This window comes from Pan troglodytes, chromosome 18 (assembly GCF_028858775.2).
Source record: "Pan troglodytes isolate AG18354 chromosome 18, NHGRI_mPanTro3-v2.0_pri, whole genome shotgun sequence".
Taxonomy (NCBI): Eukaryota; Metazoa; Chordata; class Mammalia; order Primates; family Hominidae; genus Pan; species Pan troglodytes.
The window spans coordinates 4,406,338-4,421,651 of NC_072416.2; the positions used below are offsets into that span (position 1 = coordinate 4,406,338).

Genomic DNA, 15,314 nt, shown 5'->3' on the forward strand with positions numbered 1-15,314 from the left:
GGGGCACCCGGACTCTAGCCCTGGACCCCTCTCCTTCCCACAGAGGCGCCCTGCAAGAGACAGGTCTGCAGCATCAGCGTTGTACAGGGCAGGGGGCCGGATGCACCGGCCGACCGCAGAGCGGCATATGGGGAGCAACTGCTGTGTGTCGGGACCTGGCACAGCGGGTGGCGCAGAGCAGGGGATGACACAGCTCCTGCCCGACCCCTGCACTCGGTGCAGGGCAGACAGCCTTGTGCTCAGAGACTGAGGACAAGGCCTGAGTGGGGGAAACCCAGGAGAGCCTGTGAGAGTGGACGGCCCTTCTGAGCAGCTGGGACATGAAGGAGTAGAAGTGGCCGACCAGGGGAGGCAGGAACACCAAGAGGCCTGGGTGTTCAGGGTCAGCCAAGACCAGCACAGCTGGAATGCAGTGAGCAGGGGAGTGGCCCCGAAAGGGTGCAAGGGCAAAACAACACCGTAGCCCCACACCAGCTGCCAGGTACGATCTCAGCACTCTGCGAGAACTGCCTCATATGATCCCCAGAACATCCCATAAGAGGAAGGTGCAGTGACCATCTGTTTACAGGCGAGGAGGCAGTGCCTACGGTCACACAGACCTCATGATACCAGGAGACCCCACAGGCCGTCCAGCTCCAGAGCCCATCAGCCCCTAGACCCTGTGCCCAGCAACTCACCGAGGCAGGAGTCCAAACACGGCCCAGCAGGGACAGGACAAGTCAGTGGGCGGCCTGACATCACCCATCCCAGCGTCGCCCTGGGCCTTACCTGCCCCTGCACGATGGCCTTCAGCAGAGCCAGCACCGCGTGCCGGGCCTCCAGCGGCCGCTCCGGCTGCAACAGATCCGCGACCGCCTTCCAGAGTGCTTCCACTGCGTGCTGTCACCAGCAGAGGGGACAGCGGTGAGGATGTGCTCTCCAAGAACCCTGGCCCCGGCAACTGGAGCAGTGCCGTGAGCGGAGGACAGGGAGGAACAACGGGGGCTTGTGACTGAGAGCCCCACCTCCAAAGCTCGTATCTCCTGTGTCTCCTGCAGCCTGAGATGACCACAGGCTTCGTACAGGGAACGGCTCAGAGCTGCCTCAAACCCCAGCAGGTCCCTTTAACTCCCACCAGGTGACAGACTGGGGGCTGAGAGGACAGCAGCAAGCCAGGGCAGCAATGGTGGCCTCACCTGGACCAGGAGGGAGTCCCACTAGAGCTGCCGGAATGCTGGCAGGAAGTCATGGGACAGTCTCAGAATCACAAGTGCACACTAAGCCCTAGGCCTGCACCTGACCCAGAATCCCTGCTTGTGGCTCTCCTCTGGTGAACACACCAGCATCGGGCCCTCGACCCCATGCCCCTGCCCGACCTCTGCTGCCTGCCTGACCTGCTGAGAAAGAGCGCTGCGTGGCCTTCTGAAATCTGCCTCCTCTAACTACCACCCAGCCTGTGAGGGGCTCATCCCTGCTCCCTAAAGCTGCCAGAATCAGTCTCACTCGGCAGGGGTTGGGGCTGGCTCTCACCACCTTCCCTTCTCCACATTAACCAACAGCCACGGCTTTCAGACCACAGGCTCATTCCTGGCCTTACTCCTCTAAGGAGGGGAACTAAAATGGCCGTGTTCTGGCCAAGTGCAGTGGCTCACACCTGTAATCTCAGCACTTTGGGTGGCAGAGGGGAGAGGGTCACGTCAGCCCAGGACTTTCAGACTAGCCTGGGCAACACAGTGAGACTCTGTCACGACAAAAAATACAAAACTTAGCCAGGCATGGTGCTGCATGCCTGTAGTCCCAGCTACTTGAGAGGCTAAAGTAGGAGGATCACGTGAGCCCGGCAGGTTGAGGCTGTAGTGAGCCATGATTGTGACACTGCACCCCGGCCTGGGTGACAGAGTGAGACCTTGTCTCTAACCAAATAATAACAAAATGGCCGTGTTCTTTTAGATGTCATCTGACCAACATCCCAACCAATTCAGACAACTGGCACTCTCACCTCCTTTGTCTCATTGACAATACTCTTACCGTTGCAACCTGAGCTGCAAAGATCCGTGGACACAGGGCCCGGGACCATCCCAGCCTCGGAGGCCTATTTATCCACTCACAGGCTGCCCCGTACCCACACAAACAACTTTCAGAACAGGATGCAGGACGCTTGTTCTTTTTTTTGTTTTCTGAGACAGTCTTGCTCTGTTGCCCAGGCTGCAGTGCAATGGCACAATCTCAGCTCACCACAACCTCTGCCTCCTGAGTTTAAGCGATTCTCCTCCCTCAGCCTCCCAAGTAGCTGGGATTACAGGTGCCCGACACCATGCCCAGCTAATTTTTGTATCTTTAGTAGAAACAGGGTTTTGCCACATTGGCCAGGCTGGTCTCGAACTCCTCACCTCAGGTGATCCATCCACCTTGGCCTCCCAAAGTGCTGGGATTACAGGCATGAACCACTGCGCCCGGCTAAGAACACCTGTTCTTTACACTTATCTTTGGTAGCATGCGGCCAGCATGTTTCAGATGAGCTGCTGCAGAGGTAGCAACCACTCTCCTCTTAGCAGATCTGAGCATGAGAGGTCCAGGTCTCACTGCTCTCCCACACACAAATGCTGGGCAAGGCAAGGGCAGAGCCCTCAGGTGCTCTACCAGCAACCTGCACTCCCAAAATGACCACTTCCTGTCCTGTCCACAAGTCATCAGGAAAGTCTGGCAATGTTTGCCCAAAATAAATATTTCTATGTCCGTGAGGTCGCCCAATACCACCGACCAGTCACCCTCCCAAAATGGCACCAAGACCAGCGTGCCTAGGATTGTTCTCTGTGGAACAAACCCTTTCTTGATTTTTCTTGGCCTGAACTTGTAACAGGAGAGAGCCAGTGAGCATGCGTTTCTATCAGCCACTACAAACTGTTCCTTTTTTTTTTTTTTTGAGACAGAGTCTTGCTCCGTCACCCAGACTGGAGTGCAGTGGGGCAATCTCGGCTCACTGCAACCTGTGCCTCCCGGGTTCAAGCGATTCTCCTGCCTCAGCCTCCCAAGTAGCTGGGATTACAGGCATGCGCCACCACACCCGGCTAATTTTTGTATTTTTAGTAGAGACGGGGTTTCGCCATGTTGGCCAGGCTGGTCTCGAACTCCTGACCTCGTGAACCATCCGCCTCGGCCTCCCAAAGTGCTGGGATTACAGGTGTGAGCCACCGCGCCCAGCCTTTTTTTTTTTTTTTTTTTTTTTTTGAGACAGAGTCTTGCTCCGTCACCCAGACTGGAGTGCAGTGGGGCGATCTCGGCTCACTGCAACCTGTGCCTCCCAGGTTCAAGCGATTCTCCTGCCTCAGCCTCCCAAGTAGCTGGGATTACAGGCATGTGCCACCATGCCCGGCTCATCATCTTTTAGTACAGACGGGGTTTCGCCATGTTGGCCAGAGTGGTCTTGAACTCCTGACCTCGTGATCCACCCACCTCGGCCTCCCAAAGTCCTAGGATTACAGGCATAAGCCCCCGCACCCCCGCTCGGCATAGAAATCCTTTCTGGTGTTGCTAGAAAAGCCTAATCCCTTTGCTCCCCATTTCCACGCTTGATTGGTCCCTCAAGGTTGTATTCGGGGCATTTCCAGTAGCTTCCCCATCACTACGATGAAAGCTAAATTCCCCTAAAACAGTGCAAACTGGCTGGGCGCAGTGGCTCACGCCTGTAATCCCAGCACTTTGGGAGGCTGAGGCAGATGGTTCACGAGGTCAGGAGTTCAAGACCAGCCTGGCCAACATGGCGAAACCCCGTCTCTACTAAAAATACAAAAATTAGCCGGGTGTGGTGGCGCGTGCCTGTAATCCCAGCTACTCGGGAGGCTGAGGCGGGAGAATTGCTTGAACCCAGGAGGCAGAGGCTGCAGTGAGCCAAGATTGTGCCAGCCTGGGTGACAGAGCAAGACTCCATCTCAAAAAAAAAAGAAAAAAGTGCAAACCAGATCATCAGCAGTCAGCTGTCAACCATGCTCCTAAAAAAAGCAAACTGAGGCTCTGAATAGTCTACGTGCCTCTCTCTAGTAGCTCAACTGGATAAACCTACCTCTTCAAATTTCTTGGTTTTTGCGACTTCACAAATCTGCCCTATCATCCGGATGCGATTGTTGAGGCCACATTCCATGCTCAGTTCCTGGAGAGAGATGAAAAAAGAAAAAGGGGCCAGTGCTCAGGCCACGGTCTCCTTAACTGCAAGTCACAAACCACCTAAAGACTCCCACTGCATTTTCCAGACTAGAGACTTAAAACAGATCTTTCTGGAATCAAGATTCACTTGACCAGCCGCGGTGGCTCAGGCCTGTAATCCCTGCACTTTGGGAGGCCAAGGCAGGTGGATCACCAGAGGTCAGGAGTTTGAGACCAGCCTGCCCAACATGATGAAACCCTGTCTCTACTAAAAATACAAAAAATTTGCTGGGCGTGGTGGTGGGCGTCTATAATCCCAGCTACTCGGGAGAGTGAGGCAGGAGAATCCCTTGAACCCAGGAGGCGGAGGTTGCAGTGAGCCGAGATCGCGCCCCTGAGCTCCAGCCTGGGTGACAAGAGCGAAACTCGGTCTCAAAAAAAAAAAAAAAAAAGATTTACTGAGGGGCTTTACCGCTCCATCCCGAGGAGTTGAGAATGTGCAATTTTTTTTCACAACTGCAAATGTTGTATTGAGATAAAACATAACATGAAATACAATTTCAAACTGCACAATTTTTTTTTAGACGGAGTTTTGCTCTTCTTCCCCAGGATGGAGTGCAGTGGCGCGATCACGGCTCACTGAAACCTCCGCCTCCCGGGTTCAAGCAATTCTCGTCTCAGCCCCCCGAGTAGCTGGAATTACAGGCGCCCACCACTATGCCCTGCTAATTTTTGGTATTTTTAGTAGAGACGGGGTTTCGCCATGTTGGCTAGGCTGGTCTCAAACTCCTGACCTCAGGTGATCCACCCGCCTTGGCCTCCCAAAGTGCTGGGATGACAGGCGTGAGCCACCGCACCCAGCCAGAATGGACTATATTTTATTCATCAGTTGATGAACGTTTTAGTTGTTTCTAAGTAGAAAACTTTACAAGTGCAAAAATTCAGCATTTACTCATGGGCAAAACACAATGCCAGGCATGTGTGACAAAGACACAAACACACATAAAAGATAAGGACCTAGCCCACGTGCGATGGCTCATGCCTGTAATCCCAGCACTTTGGGAGGCCAAAGCGGGCAGATCACCTGAGGTCAGCAGTTCAAGACCAGCCTGGCCAAGATAGTGAAACTCCGTCTCTACTAAAAATACAAAAATTAAATGGGTGTGGTGGCACGTGTATGTAGTCCCAGCTACTCAGGAGGCTGAGGCAGGAGAACCACTTGAAACTGGGAGGCAGAGGTAGCAGCGAGCAGAGATTGTGCCACTGCACTCCAGCCTAGGCAACAGAGCAAGACTCAGTCTCAAAAAATATATAAAATAAAGAACCTACTTCTCCCAGGAACTCACATGTTATCATATAACACCTGGTCATATCCTTACCTGTGAAGATGATGATACTCAAGCCTCATCTATAAAATGGGCTTTCTTTCATCAACATCTGAATAGTAACTCAAGTGTGCCTGAACCAGGTCACCAAGATCCTGACTTTCGAAGTCTCCTGAGGAAGGACATGTCGGCCTCCAAGTACTGGACAGCATTCCTGTGCAGACAGTTGCCAGCAACCCATCTCCCACAGAACCTGGTGCAAGACAAAACCCAGCCTTCTCCACACTTCCCTCTAGCCTAGCAAAGACACAGGTAGCTCACTCACTCTCAGTATTTCCGCGGTGATGATAAACTCCGTCTGTTTACCCTCTGCAGACCTGGGATTTGGCCTCGGTGTTCCCAGTCCCAACAGAATCTTAAACTTCTCCTTCAAGCCTGAATCTTTGCTTGTTGGTTTGGCCATGGTGGACCAGGACGCACCAAAAAACCCCTCTGTGCAAACGAAACAGGAATGGGGACATCTGAGCAACACCTCTGCCCACCTTCCCCACTGCGGACCTCCAGCCGTCAGGACCCTGGGTCTCTGGTGGGCATAACCTTTCCTCCCACATTCCCTGGGAGAACTCAACTACAGCCCAGCTGACCAGCTCGCAAACAGGCACCTAGGAAAGCCCAGGAGACACCAGGCCTGGTCTAGAGAGCTCTCTACTCAGACGCTGCCGCCCGCCCCGCCCGACTCAGTGCACGGGTTAGGACTGCCGCCGCGAAGTCCTGGGAGCCCCGACGTTTGCCGTCTCTCCTCTCCCCATGTGAAGCAGGAGCTGTCACGGAGCCGCCTGCAGCAGAGACCCGTTCGCACCCGCCATGACTTAAAACTAAGGGATGCTCGGAGCTCCGGAGTCGGGTTGCAGTGGGCGCGGGTGAGGGCCCGGGACCCGGACACTGCGGGGTCCGCCTCTCTAGGCCGCTGCCCCACTGCCCCATGGGGACCGCCACTTACCCCGCGCCGCGCCACCGCGCGCCGGGCCGCCCCGACGCGGAGAAAGGCGCACCCCCCTGGCCCCGGGACGCCGCCGGAAGCGCGACCCGCACTTCCGGCAGCGGCATAGCGCGGAGGGCCGCCTTGGGAGCTTGCTGGGAGTTGTAGTTCTGGCCGCCCTCTGGCGGAAAGGCCGGCGATCCTTGCATCACGTGACGGGGCCGCATGGGCCGCCGGGATGTGTAGTCCGCAGGAGTCCGGCATGACCGCCTTGAGCGCGAGGATGCTGACCCGGAGCCGGAGCCTGGGACCCGGGGCTGGGCCGCGGGGGTGTAGGGAGGAGCCCGGGCCTCTCCGGAGGAGAGAGGCTGCAGCAGGTAGCGCCGCGCCGTGGCTGGAGCGTGGGAGGAGGCGGGATAGGGGCTGCAGGCTGGAGTCCCGGGCCGCCTCCTGCGGCTCCCAGCTGCGCGGGCAGGGGCTGCAGACCCGGCAGCCGCGAACGGTTCCCACGTGCGGCCCTGCGTTCCCACCTTGCGCCTTTTTCCCAAAGATTGCGGTCCGCAGGGGCTGGGTTTCGGGCGCTCCGCTCCGCTGCCCCCTTTCGCCCCAAGCAAGAAAACGCTTCCTTTCCCACCACTCTGTCCGGGACTCTCCACTCCAGGCTCTGTGGGTCCCATCCCCGCCCTCCTGCAGTGAACTTGCTTTCCTCGGAGAGGCTGGGTGCCAAGGACACACGCAGCCAGAAGCCTGCTCCCCCAGCTCGGGGGAGGGTGCCTCTGAGGGAAAACAGGAAAGGGCATGGCACTTATTATATTTATCCTGCAGCCGTTGAGGACCTGCTGGGGGCCAAGCACTGCAGTGAGCAGTGAGGGACACGGACAGGGCCTCTGCGCTAGTCCCGCTGGGACTTCTGCAGAATTGGCCAGAGGGGATTCCCATAGGCACCCAGGGACCCCAGGGGTAGTCCAGACTATGGCAGGAGGAACTGGTGCAGCTGGGAGCAGGCAGGTGGTGATGCCAGCCAGGGTGGCAGGAGCTTTGATGCCAGGATAGAGTTTGGAGTTTATTATGACAGCAAACGGAAGTCAATTAGGAGGTTTTGTTTGTTTGTTTTGAGATCGGGTCTTGCTCTGTCACCCAGGCTGTAGTGGAGTGTTGTGATCTCAGCTCACTGCAACCTCCGCCTCCCAGGTTCAAGCAGTTCTCCTGCCTCAGCCTCCCAAGTAGCTGAGACTATAGGCCCCTGCCACCACACCGGGCTAACTTTTGTATTTTTAGTAGAGATGGGGTTTTGCCATATTGGCCAGGCTGGTCTTGAACTCCTGACCTCAAGTGATCCACCCACCTCGGCCTCCCAAAGTGCTGGGATTACAGGCTTGATCTACCGCGCCCGGCCGGCCAGGATTTTTTAAACGGGAGTGACACAACCTGATGTGGGTGTTAGCAGACTGTCTCTGGTGCAGTATAGAAGATGTATTGGGGGCACCTTGGTACAGGCTGTTGCTAGAGTCCTCATGAGCTAACGTGGACCTTGTCAGGGTCGCTGGCATAAGGAGGGCCCACATACCCCAGACTGCAGAGGGCAGAGCACCCCAAGTGTATTAGATGATGGACAGTTATGGCATGAACGAGTGAGGGGTAAGCTAGCAGGCGGGATGGCACCCCTACCCTACCTTCACCTGTGGCCCCACCAGAGGGACTGCGTGGTGCTTTTTGCAGAAGCGAGGAAAAGCCACAGCCCCGTGAAGCGTCCGCGGAAAGCACAGAGACTGCGTGTGGCCTATGAGGGCTCGGACAGTGAGAAAGGTGAGGGGGCTGAGCCCCTCAAGGTGCCAGTCTGGGAGCCCCAGGACTGGCAGCAACAGCTGGTCAACATCCGTGCCATGAGGAACAAAAAGGATGCACCTGTGGACCATCTGGGGACTGAGCACTGCTATGACTCCAGTGCCCCCCCAAAGGTAGGCAGGGGCCCCATCTGCCCAGATGACCCCCCGTCTTAGCAAGGTACTTGTTTTCTTTCTACCCGGTGGCTTTTGGCTGGCACCCTCCCCTGCAGACAGCACCTTGGGAGGATGGACACCCGGTGCCTCAGAGCATCGCCTGCATCACTGTAGCCACTCAGCAGGTCAGGACACCAGTGGTTTAGGGCCTCGTGCTGGAACTTCTGCCCAGTGCAGGCGTGACCTGGGCTTTGTGTGATATCAGGAAGGAAGAGTTCCTTTTGCTTCACGGTCCCAGGGCCTGAAACCCTTAGACCAAGCTGAGTTCTAATCCCTATTCTGCTACCAGGTGGCTTGGATACAGGCCTCTCTGAGCCTCAGTTTGCTTGTCTGTAAAATGGGTAGTATGGGCCAGGCATGGTGGTTCAGGCCTGTAATCCCAGCACTTCGGGAGGCCAAGGCGGGTGGATCACCTGAGGTCAGGAGTTCGAGACCAGCCTGGCCAATGTGGCGAAACCATGTCTCTACTAAAAATACAAAAATTAGCCAGGTGTGGTGGCAGGCACCTGTAACCCCAGCTACTTAGGAGGGCGAGGCAGGAAAATCGCTTGAACCCCGGAGGCGGAGGTTGCAGTGAGCCAAGATGGCACCACCACACTTCAGCCTGGGTCAAAGAGTGATACTGCATCTCAAAAAAAAACATTTGTTTTAAAGGGTAGTGTGATGATTCACGAAGCAATCATAATAGTAGTGGCCAATGGCTGTTCAGTAGTGATGGGCCAGATACGATTGTTTGGGGTTTTTTTTTTGAGACCAAGTTTTGCTCTTGTTGCCCAGGCTGGAGTGCAGTGGTGAAATCTTGGCTCACTGCAACCTTCGCCTCCGAGGTTCAAATTATTCTCCTGCCTCGGCCTCCCGAGTAGCTGGGATTACAGGCATGCACCACCGCACCCAGCTAATTTTTGTATTTTTAGTAGAGACAGGGTTTCACCACGTTGATCAGGCTGGTCTCAAACTCCTGACTTCAGGTGATCCGCCTGCCTTGGCCTCCCGAAGTGCTGGGATGACGGGTGCGAGCCACCGCGCCCGGCCACATACGATTCTAAGCACTGAGATAATTCATTTAAGCTTCACATTACTCCAGTGAGTCAGGTACTATTATTGTCCTGGTGTTGTAGATGACCAAACATACCCAAACCAGACCTCCCCACCCCACAGGGGGAGGCTGATGCCTCAAGTGTGGCCCAGGGCAACAAACCAGGGTGTGTCGAGGACGGGGGGCGGAGCCTGGCCAGGGAATCACCCAGGACCCGCCGCCACCCCGGTCCCTGTCACTGCACAAGCAGGTACGCAGGTACCAGGTGCTGCTGTCACTGATGCTCTCCAGCCAAACCAAAGACCAGGTGACGGCGGGCGCCATGCAGCGACTGCGGGCGCGGGGCCTGACGGTGGACAGCATCCTGCAGACAGATGACGCCACACTGGGCAAGCTCATCTACCCCGTCGGTTTCTGGAGGGTGAGCCCTGCCTGTGGCAACGGGGGCCGGGTGGCAGTGGCCTGAGAGAGACCTCAGAAGGCTGAGGGGTGGCAGTGGCCTGAGAGAGACCTCGGAAGGCTGAGGGGGGTGGCGACGGTGCAGGAAGTGAGGGTCAAGCATCTCAGGCTCGGGGGTCCCCCTGAAGCCCCCCTCCCAGGCCGTGGGGCCCTGGGGCCTGACGCCCAGTCCCAGCAGCTCCTTGGCCTTCCTGTTCGCATCCTCCCTTCCTTCCTCTGCTTCCCCGCCTCGCCGCCTGCCCACCCTTCCTCACCGCCAAGGCTGCCTGCCCACCCGCCTTTCCCTTTGTTTACTGCTAGCCTCTCCCGGTGTGTCACCCCCTCCTGTCCAGAGCCCCTCACCCTCCGGGAGCCCTGGGGAGGCTGCTCCCCAACCCCGCCGAGCACTGGATGGTGGTGGGCGGATCTGTTGAAAGCAGCTTGGTGGGTGGGGCCGCTTCCCCTTGGCACCCGCGTGGGCCGCAGTTTCTCAGATGGGTTTTAAATAGTCCTCTCCACTCAGGCACAGGATGGGAACCACCCGGCAGGCCTGGCAGCTGGTGGGGAAGCCCCAGCTCCAGCCCTCCTTCCTGAAGGCGCAGGTGCAGCCAAGCCCCACTCCTGGGAGCGGCTGGCCTGCTTGGCCTGGCCTGGGTGCTGGCAGGGAATGACGGGCAGGGGAACCCAAGCCAGAGCCTACACACGCATCATTGGCCCACACGGGTGGGAGGAGGGGGTCAGGCCTACCTTGGGCCTCCCTGCTGCCCTCCGCTTGTTCCCGCCTCCTGGGGGGCGGGGGCTGAGCTTGCACACGTCCTCAGCAGGTGCAGGTAGCTCTGGCCCACCTGTGGGTCTCCTGGGGGCTGCATCCTCCCAGGTTGGGCTGTGCCCTTGCCTCCAAGGCTGAACCCACCCCTGTCTTTCAGAGCAAGGTGAAATACATCAAGCAGACCAGCGCCATCCTGCAGCAGCACTACGGTGGGGACATCCCAGCCTCTGTGGCCGAGCTGGTGGCGCTGCCAGGCGTTGGGCCCAAGATGGCACACCTGGCTATGGCTGTGGCCTGGGGCACTGTGTCAGGCATTGGTGAGTGGCACACACCCCCAGGAGGGCGGGGCTGGCTCCAGCCCACTGGCTGCTCTTGGGATTCCCCACATCCTTGTGACCTGTGACTCTACTTCCAGCCCATAGAGTCAGAAAGGTGCTCCCAGGGTGGAGCCAGGCCAGCCCCACTCAGAGACAGGTGCTGGGGCAGGAGGTCACATGGGCTGAGCACCTGCTCTGTGCAGGGCTCTGAGAGAGGCCCCGGAGCTGGACTCCATCTGCGTTGTATTCGGGAGAAATGTGGAGCGAGGAATTCCCCACTCGTGGAGTGGAAACCCTGATGGTTGTGCAGGGTGCTCTTGGGGCCTGGCTTGGGCCCAGGGCCTCTGGGAAGGCCCCCAAGGTCATCCTTCACCTGAGAGCTGCAGAGCAAGGTGGGGTGAGCCAGGCCAAGAGGAGGAAGTGTGTTCCCAGCAGAAGGAACAGCATCTGTAAAACCATGATGCAAGAGAGAGGGCCAGGAGCAGGAAGTTCTGGAATGAGATGAGGGCAGAGTGGGGAGGTAAGGACTGAGGAGGGAGGAGGAAGAGTATCCCCTCAGCAGGTGGGGTGGGGAGGGAGGTGCTGGGGGGAGAAAGGGGGAGGGTGGGGAGGGAGGCTCTGCGGGGACAGGAGGGGAATGGTAGGGAGGGAGGCGCTGGGGGAATGGGGGAGGAGGGTGCGGAGGGAGGCGCTGAGAGGATGGGGGGAGGGTGGAGAGGGAGGTGCTGCGGGGAGAAGAGGGGATGGTTGAGAGGGAGAAGAGGGGAGGGTGGGGAGGGAGGCACTGGGGGGAGGGCCCTCCTTGAATCCTTTTCCCAGGTCCTGGTGTCTCTTCCTAGCACCGGAGGCTTCTTGGCAGTTGGGTGCAGACAGACCCCTGGGTTTGGGGTGGGGCTGCCTCCTCCTCGGCTTTGTCCAGAGGATTTGGGGCTCCTAAGGCCACACGCAGCCGGGCCCAGCCAGTCCAGAAACCAGGGCTTGGCCCTGCCCTCTGTGTGCCCCCATCCCAGGCCCCTTTGGGACTCCTGCAGGGGGCCTGTGCCGGAGGGGGGGGCTTGCAGCACTTTCTGGTGGGCAAGAGGGCCACCAAGGGCTGAGGGCCTCTATTCTGAGCAGGGGGCCACCTGGTGAGGCTGAACAGCCACAGCAGCCCCAAAGAGCCAGAGCCAGGCCAGGTGCGCCGGGGCAGGGCCTCCTCCCCACTGAGACTCCCAGCGTCACCACCTGCCAGCCTCTCAGTGGACACTTGAGCTTATCTGGGCGGCTGTCCTCAGCTGCCCGTGTCCCTGGGGTGCTGCATTGTGGTTGGGCAGGGCTGTGGGGGAAGGTCCCTGCCCGCAGCCAGGCAGGGAACGGGCTTTGGGAGCAGCGGGCACAAGAGACAGGCATGTGGAAATACCTCCCTCTCCAGGTGTCTGTGGGCCTGACCACCTGCAAGGAGACCCCAGGGCTGCCTCCTAGGGGTTCCCCGAAAGAGAAACACTCTCAGTTAAAATGTCAGAGCTGGCTGGGTACAAGGGCTCAAGCCTGTAATCCCAGCACTTTGGAAGGCTGAGGTATGTGGATCACCTGAGGTCAGGAGTTCAAGATCAGCCTGGCCAACATGGTGAAACCCGCTCTCTACTAAAAATACAAAAATTAGCCGGGTGTGGCCAGGCGTGGTGGCTCACGCCTGTAATCCCAGCACTTTGGGAGGCCGAGGCAGGCAGATCACGAGGTCAGGAGATCAAGACCATCCAGGCTAAGATGGTGAAACCCCGTCTCTACTAAAAAACACAAAAAATTAGCCAGGCATTGTGTCAGGCGCCTGTTGTCCCAGCTACTCGGGAGACTGAGGCAGGAGAATAGTGTGAACCTGGGAGGTGGGGCTTGCAGTGAGCCGAGATCGCGCCAGTGTACTCCAGCCTGGGCGACGAAGCGTGACTCCGTCTCACCAAAAAAAAAAAAATTAGCCAGGCGTGGTGGCAGGAGCCTGTAATTCCAGCTCCTCGGGAGGCTGAGGCAGGAGAATCGCTTGAAACCCAGAGGCGAAAGTTGCAATGAGTGGAGATCGCACCATTGTCTGTATCCAGCCTGGGTGACAGAGCAAGACTCCGTTTAAAAAAAAAAAAAAAGCCACAGCCATAGATTGCTGGCTCCGGTCCCAGCTCTGCACCTCCTGGCTGGGTGACTCTGGGCCAGGCCCTTGGCTTCTCTAAGCTCTGGCCACAAAGTGGGTGAGGCAGTCCTCGTCATTCACTGTCCAGGTGGGCAGGAGGCTCACACAACGTGACGTGGCCTGACTCAGCCTTGAAGCATGGCCACTTCCGTGTTACAGAGGAGGAAACTGAGGGTCAGAGCCCCAGGGGTGTGACCCCTCAGGCCTCGTGGTCTCCCCACACCCTCGGACACCTTTTTCCAGGCAGCAGCGAAGGAGCTGGTGCAGGCCTCGGCTTTCTCTTTGGGAAACACTGGAGGAGGAGGCAGGGCTGGGGCTGCAGCTGGCCGGGGCCACCGGGTGGGAGAAGGGAGCCCCAGTGAGCAGACGCCTGGGGTGGCCAGCTGAGGGGAGCAGGAGCCAGAACCCAGGTGGACAGCAGCTGCGGCCGGCCAGGCCATGCTCCCGCTGTGTCCCTGACCGCTGCAGTGGCAGGTGCTAGGTCTGCAGGCAGTGACCTCATGCCGGCCTGCCAGGCAGAGCTGTTGCCACCCAGCCTGGTGCCCAGAGCCAGTGCTTATGCCGAGAGGAGCCTCAGGCCACAGGAGACAGACAGAGGGAAGCCTGGATGGACCCTTCCGGGGACAGGGCCACGTTCCTGGGGAGGCTGAGGGCTGAGAGGTGCTTCGGAGTCGGGATCCTGCCGGGCCTCGGTTTCAGCATCCGTAGGACCTCATGAGGACTCACTGAGCTGGCCAATCTCTCTGGCAGGGTCTGGCCCCCAGCAAGCGTTTGTCCAAGCGAGCTGTCGCTGTTATTGTGGGGAATAGAGCTCCGAACAGAGCCGAGTCATCACCCCCAGGCCCTGCCCAAAGCAGAGACCCCACCACCCACACATCCATCTAGCACCAGTATTGGGAGTGGGCAGCCCAGAACAGAGCCCCCCAGGCTGGCTCAGGTGATGGGAGAGAGGCCTGCACCCCAACAGAGGGCTCAGCCCCTGCCCCAGCACCTCAGGGGCAGCCGAGATGGTCACATGTAGGCTTGCAGCCAGGGCTTTGCGGTTCCAATGTCTAACTGGAGGGCCACGGGGGTGGTGGCAGACTCGCCTCTGGGCGGGGAGGGGCACGGACTAGGCTGGTGGAGTGTGCCCCTGTTCACCCCGCTTGGCCTCCCAGCAGCAGTGGACACGCATGTGCACAGAATCGCCAACAGGCTGAGGTGGACCAAGAAGGCAACCAAGTCCCCAGAGGAGACCCGCGCCGCCCTGGAGGAGTGGCTGCCTAGGTATGAGTATGTGGGGGGCTTCCTAGGGAGAAGAGCTCACCCCGCCCTCCCTCTGTCAGCACTGACCCAGCCCCCACCCCCACAGGGAGCTGTGGCACGAGATCAATGGACTCTTGGTGGGCTTCGGCCAGCAGACCTGTCTGCCCGTGCGCCCTCGCTGCCACACCTGCCTCAACCAAGCCCTCTGCCCGGCCGCCCAGGGTCTCTGATGGCCGCGTGGCTCTGGCCGAGGTGCCGCTGTGGCCACCGTCTGTGAAGCGGCTTTACGCTTCAGGAAGCCACGCCTGTTGAATAAAGCTTTGGTGTGTTTGCAGATGGGATCTGGCTGATGTCTGTCCCTGAGGGGGCAGAGAGCCTGGGAATCGCATACAAGGGTGTGTTCGTACACACCCGTGCTCGCGTGTCTGGAGCAGGGCTGCCTGGGAGGCCGGCTGGGGATGTGACAATCTTTGCTATGTACTCAGGGAGGGGGAGGGGGTGTGCATGAACCTGGGAGGGAGGAAGTGGGGAGAGCCAGCTGCAGCCAGCTGTTGGAAGTCCGCTGGGGAAGCAAGCAGCCCCCGGGCAGCTGGCTGAGGACCCTGGCCCCTCATGCTATCCATCGCCGGCCCCCCAGCTTCCCAGCCCGGACACCGCCAGCTCCTGAACTTTCATGCCCTCAAAGCCCAGCCTCTGCCAGGGTCCCACCCCTGTTTACAGAGCTACCCGGCCTTGAAAGGGACACTGGGGACCCAGGCAGGGCGCCACAGGGTACAAAGCTTGACCTGTGACTGCTAGAGGTCGCAGGGTGAATTGGGCAAAGGGTAGCCCGTGTGGGTGTTGTGTGGGGCCAGATGGCTTCACAGGGAAGGTCAAGGTGGGAGGCTGAGTCTGCCAAATAAGAGAGATGGGCATGGGCCCAGGATGT

At 58.6% G+C, this 15,314-nt stretch overlaps 2 protein-coding genes across 18 annotated transcripts in view; one reads left to right on the forward strand and one right to left on the reverse strand.

Moving 5' to 3' along the window:
• The window catches only part of TSC2 (TSC complex subunit 2), a 39,702-nt gene extending 33,089 nt beyond the window's left edge, over positions 1-6,613 (reverse strand). For 8 of the 15 annotated variants that reach the window (XM_024350041.3, XM_024350038.3, XM_024350039.3 and 5 more), the window contains exons 1-4: positions 6,445-6,613; positions 5,770-5,936; positions 4,040-4,126; positions 769-879 (exon numbers count right to left, since the gene is read on the reverse strand). In XM_024350041.3, coding sequence (XP_024205809.1) covers positions 769-879; positions 4,040-4,126; positions 5,770-5,907 — 336 coding nt within the window. In that variant the 5' untranslated portion in view covers positions 5,908-5,936; positions 6,445-6,613. Of the gene's footprint in view, positions 1-768; positions 880-4,039; positions 4,127-5,498; positions 5,659-5,769; positions 5,937-6,444 lie in introns of all 15 variants that reach the window. The other 7 variants (XM_054668705.2, XM_024350040.2, XM_054668704.2 and 4 more) reach the window with 2 other exon arrangements.
• On the forward strand, positions 6,503-14,720 carry NTHL1 (nth like DNA glycosylase 1). Of its 3 annotated transcripts, none has more exons than XM_016928650.3 (6): positions 6,503-6,800; positions 8,143-8,381; positions 9,710-9,880; positions 10,824-10,983; positions 14,302-14,407; positions 14,493-14,720. In XM_016928650.3, the coding sequence occupies exons 1-6, from the start codon at positions 6,662-6,664 to the stop codon at positions 14,614-14,616; spliced, it is 939 nt and encodes a 312-aa protein (XP_016784139.2). In that variant the 5' UTR covers positions 6,503-6,661; the 3' UTR covers positions 14,617-14,720. The 3 variants fall into 3 exon arrangements, with proteins under 3 accessions (XP_016784139.2, XP_016784141.2, XP_016784142.1); XM_016928653.4 differs by having other exon boundaries at positions 6,668-6,800; positions 8,118-8,381; XM_016928652.3 differs by lacking the exon at positions 9,710-9,880 and having other exon boundaries at positions 6,640-6,800.
• Positions 14,721-15,314: the final 594 nt, after the last annotated feature.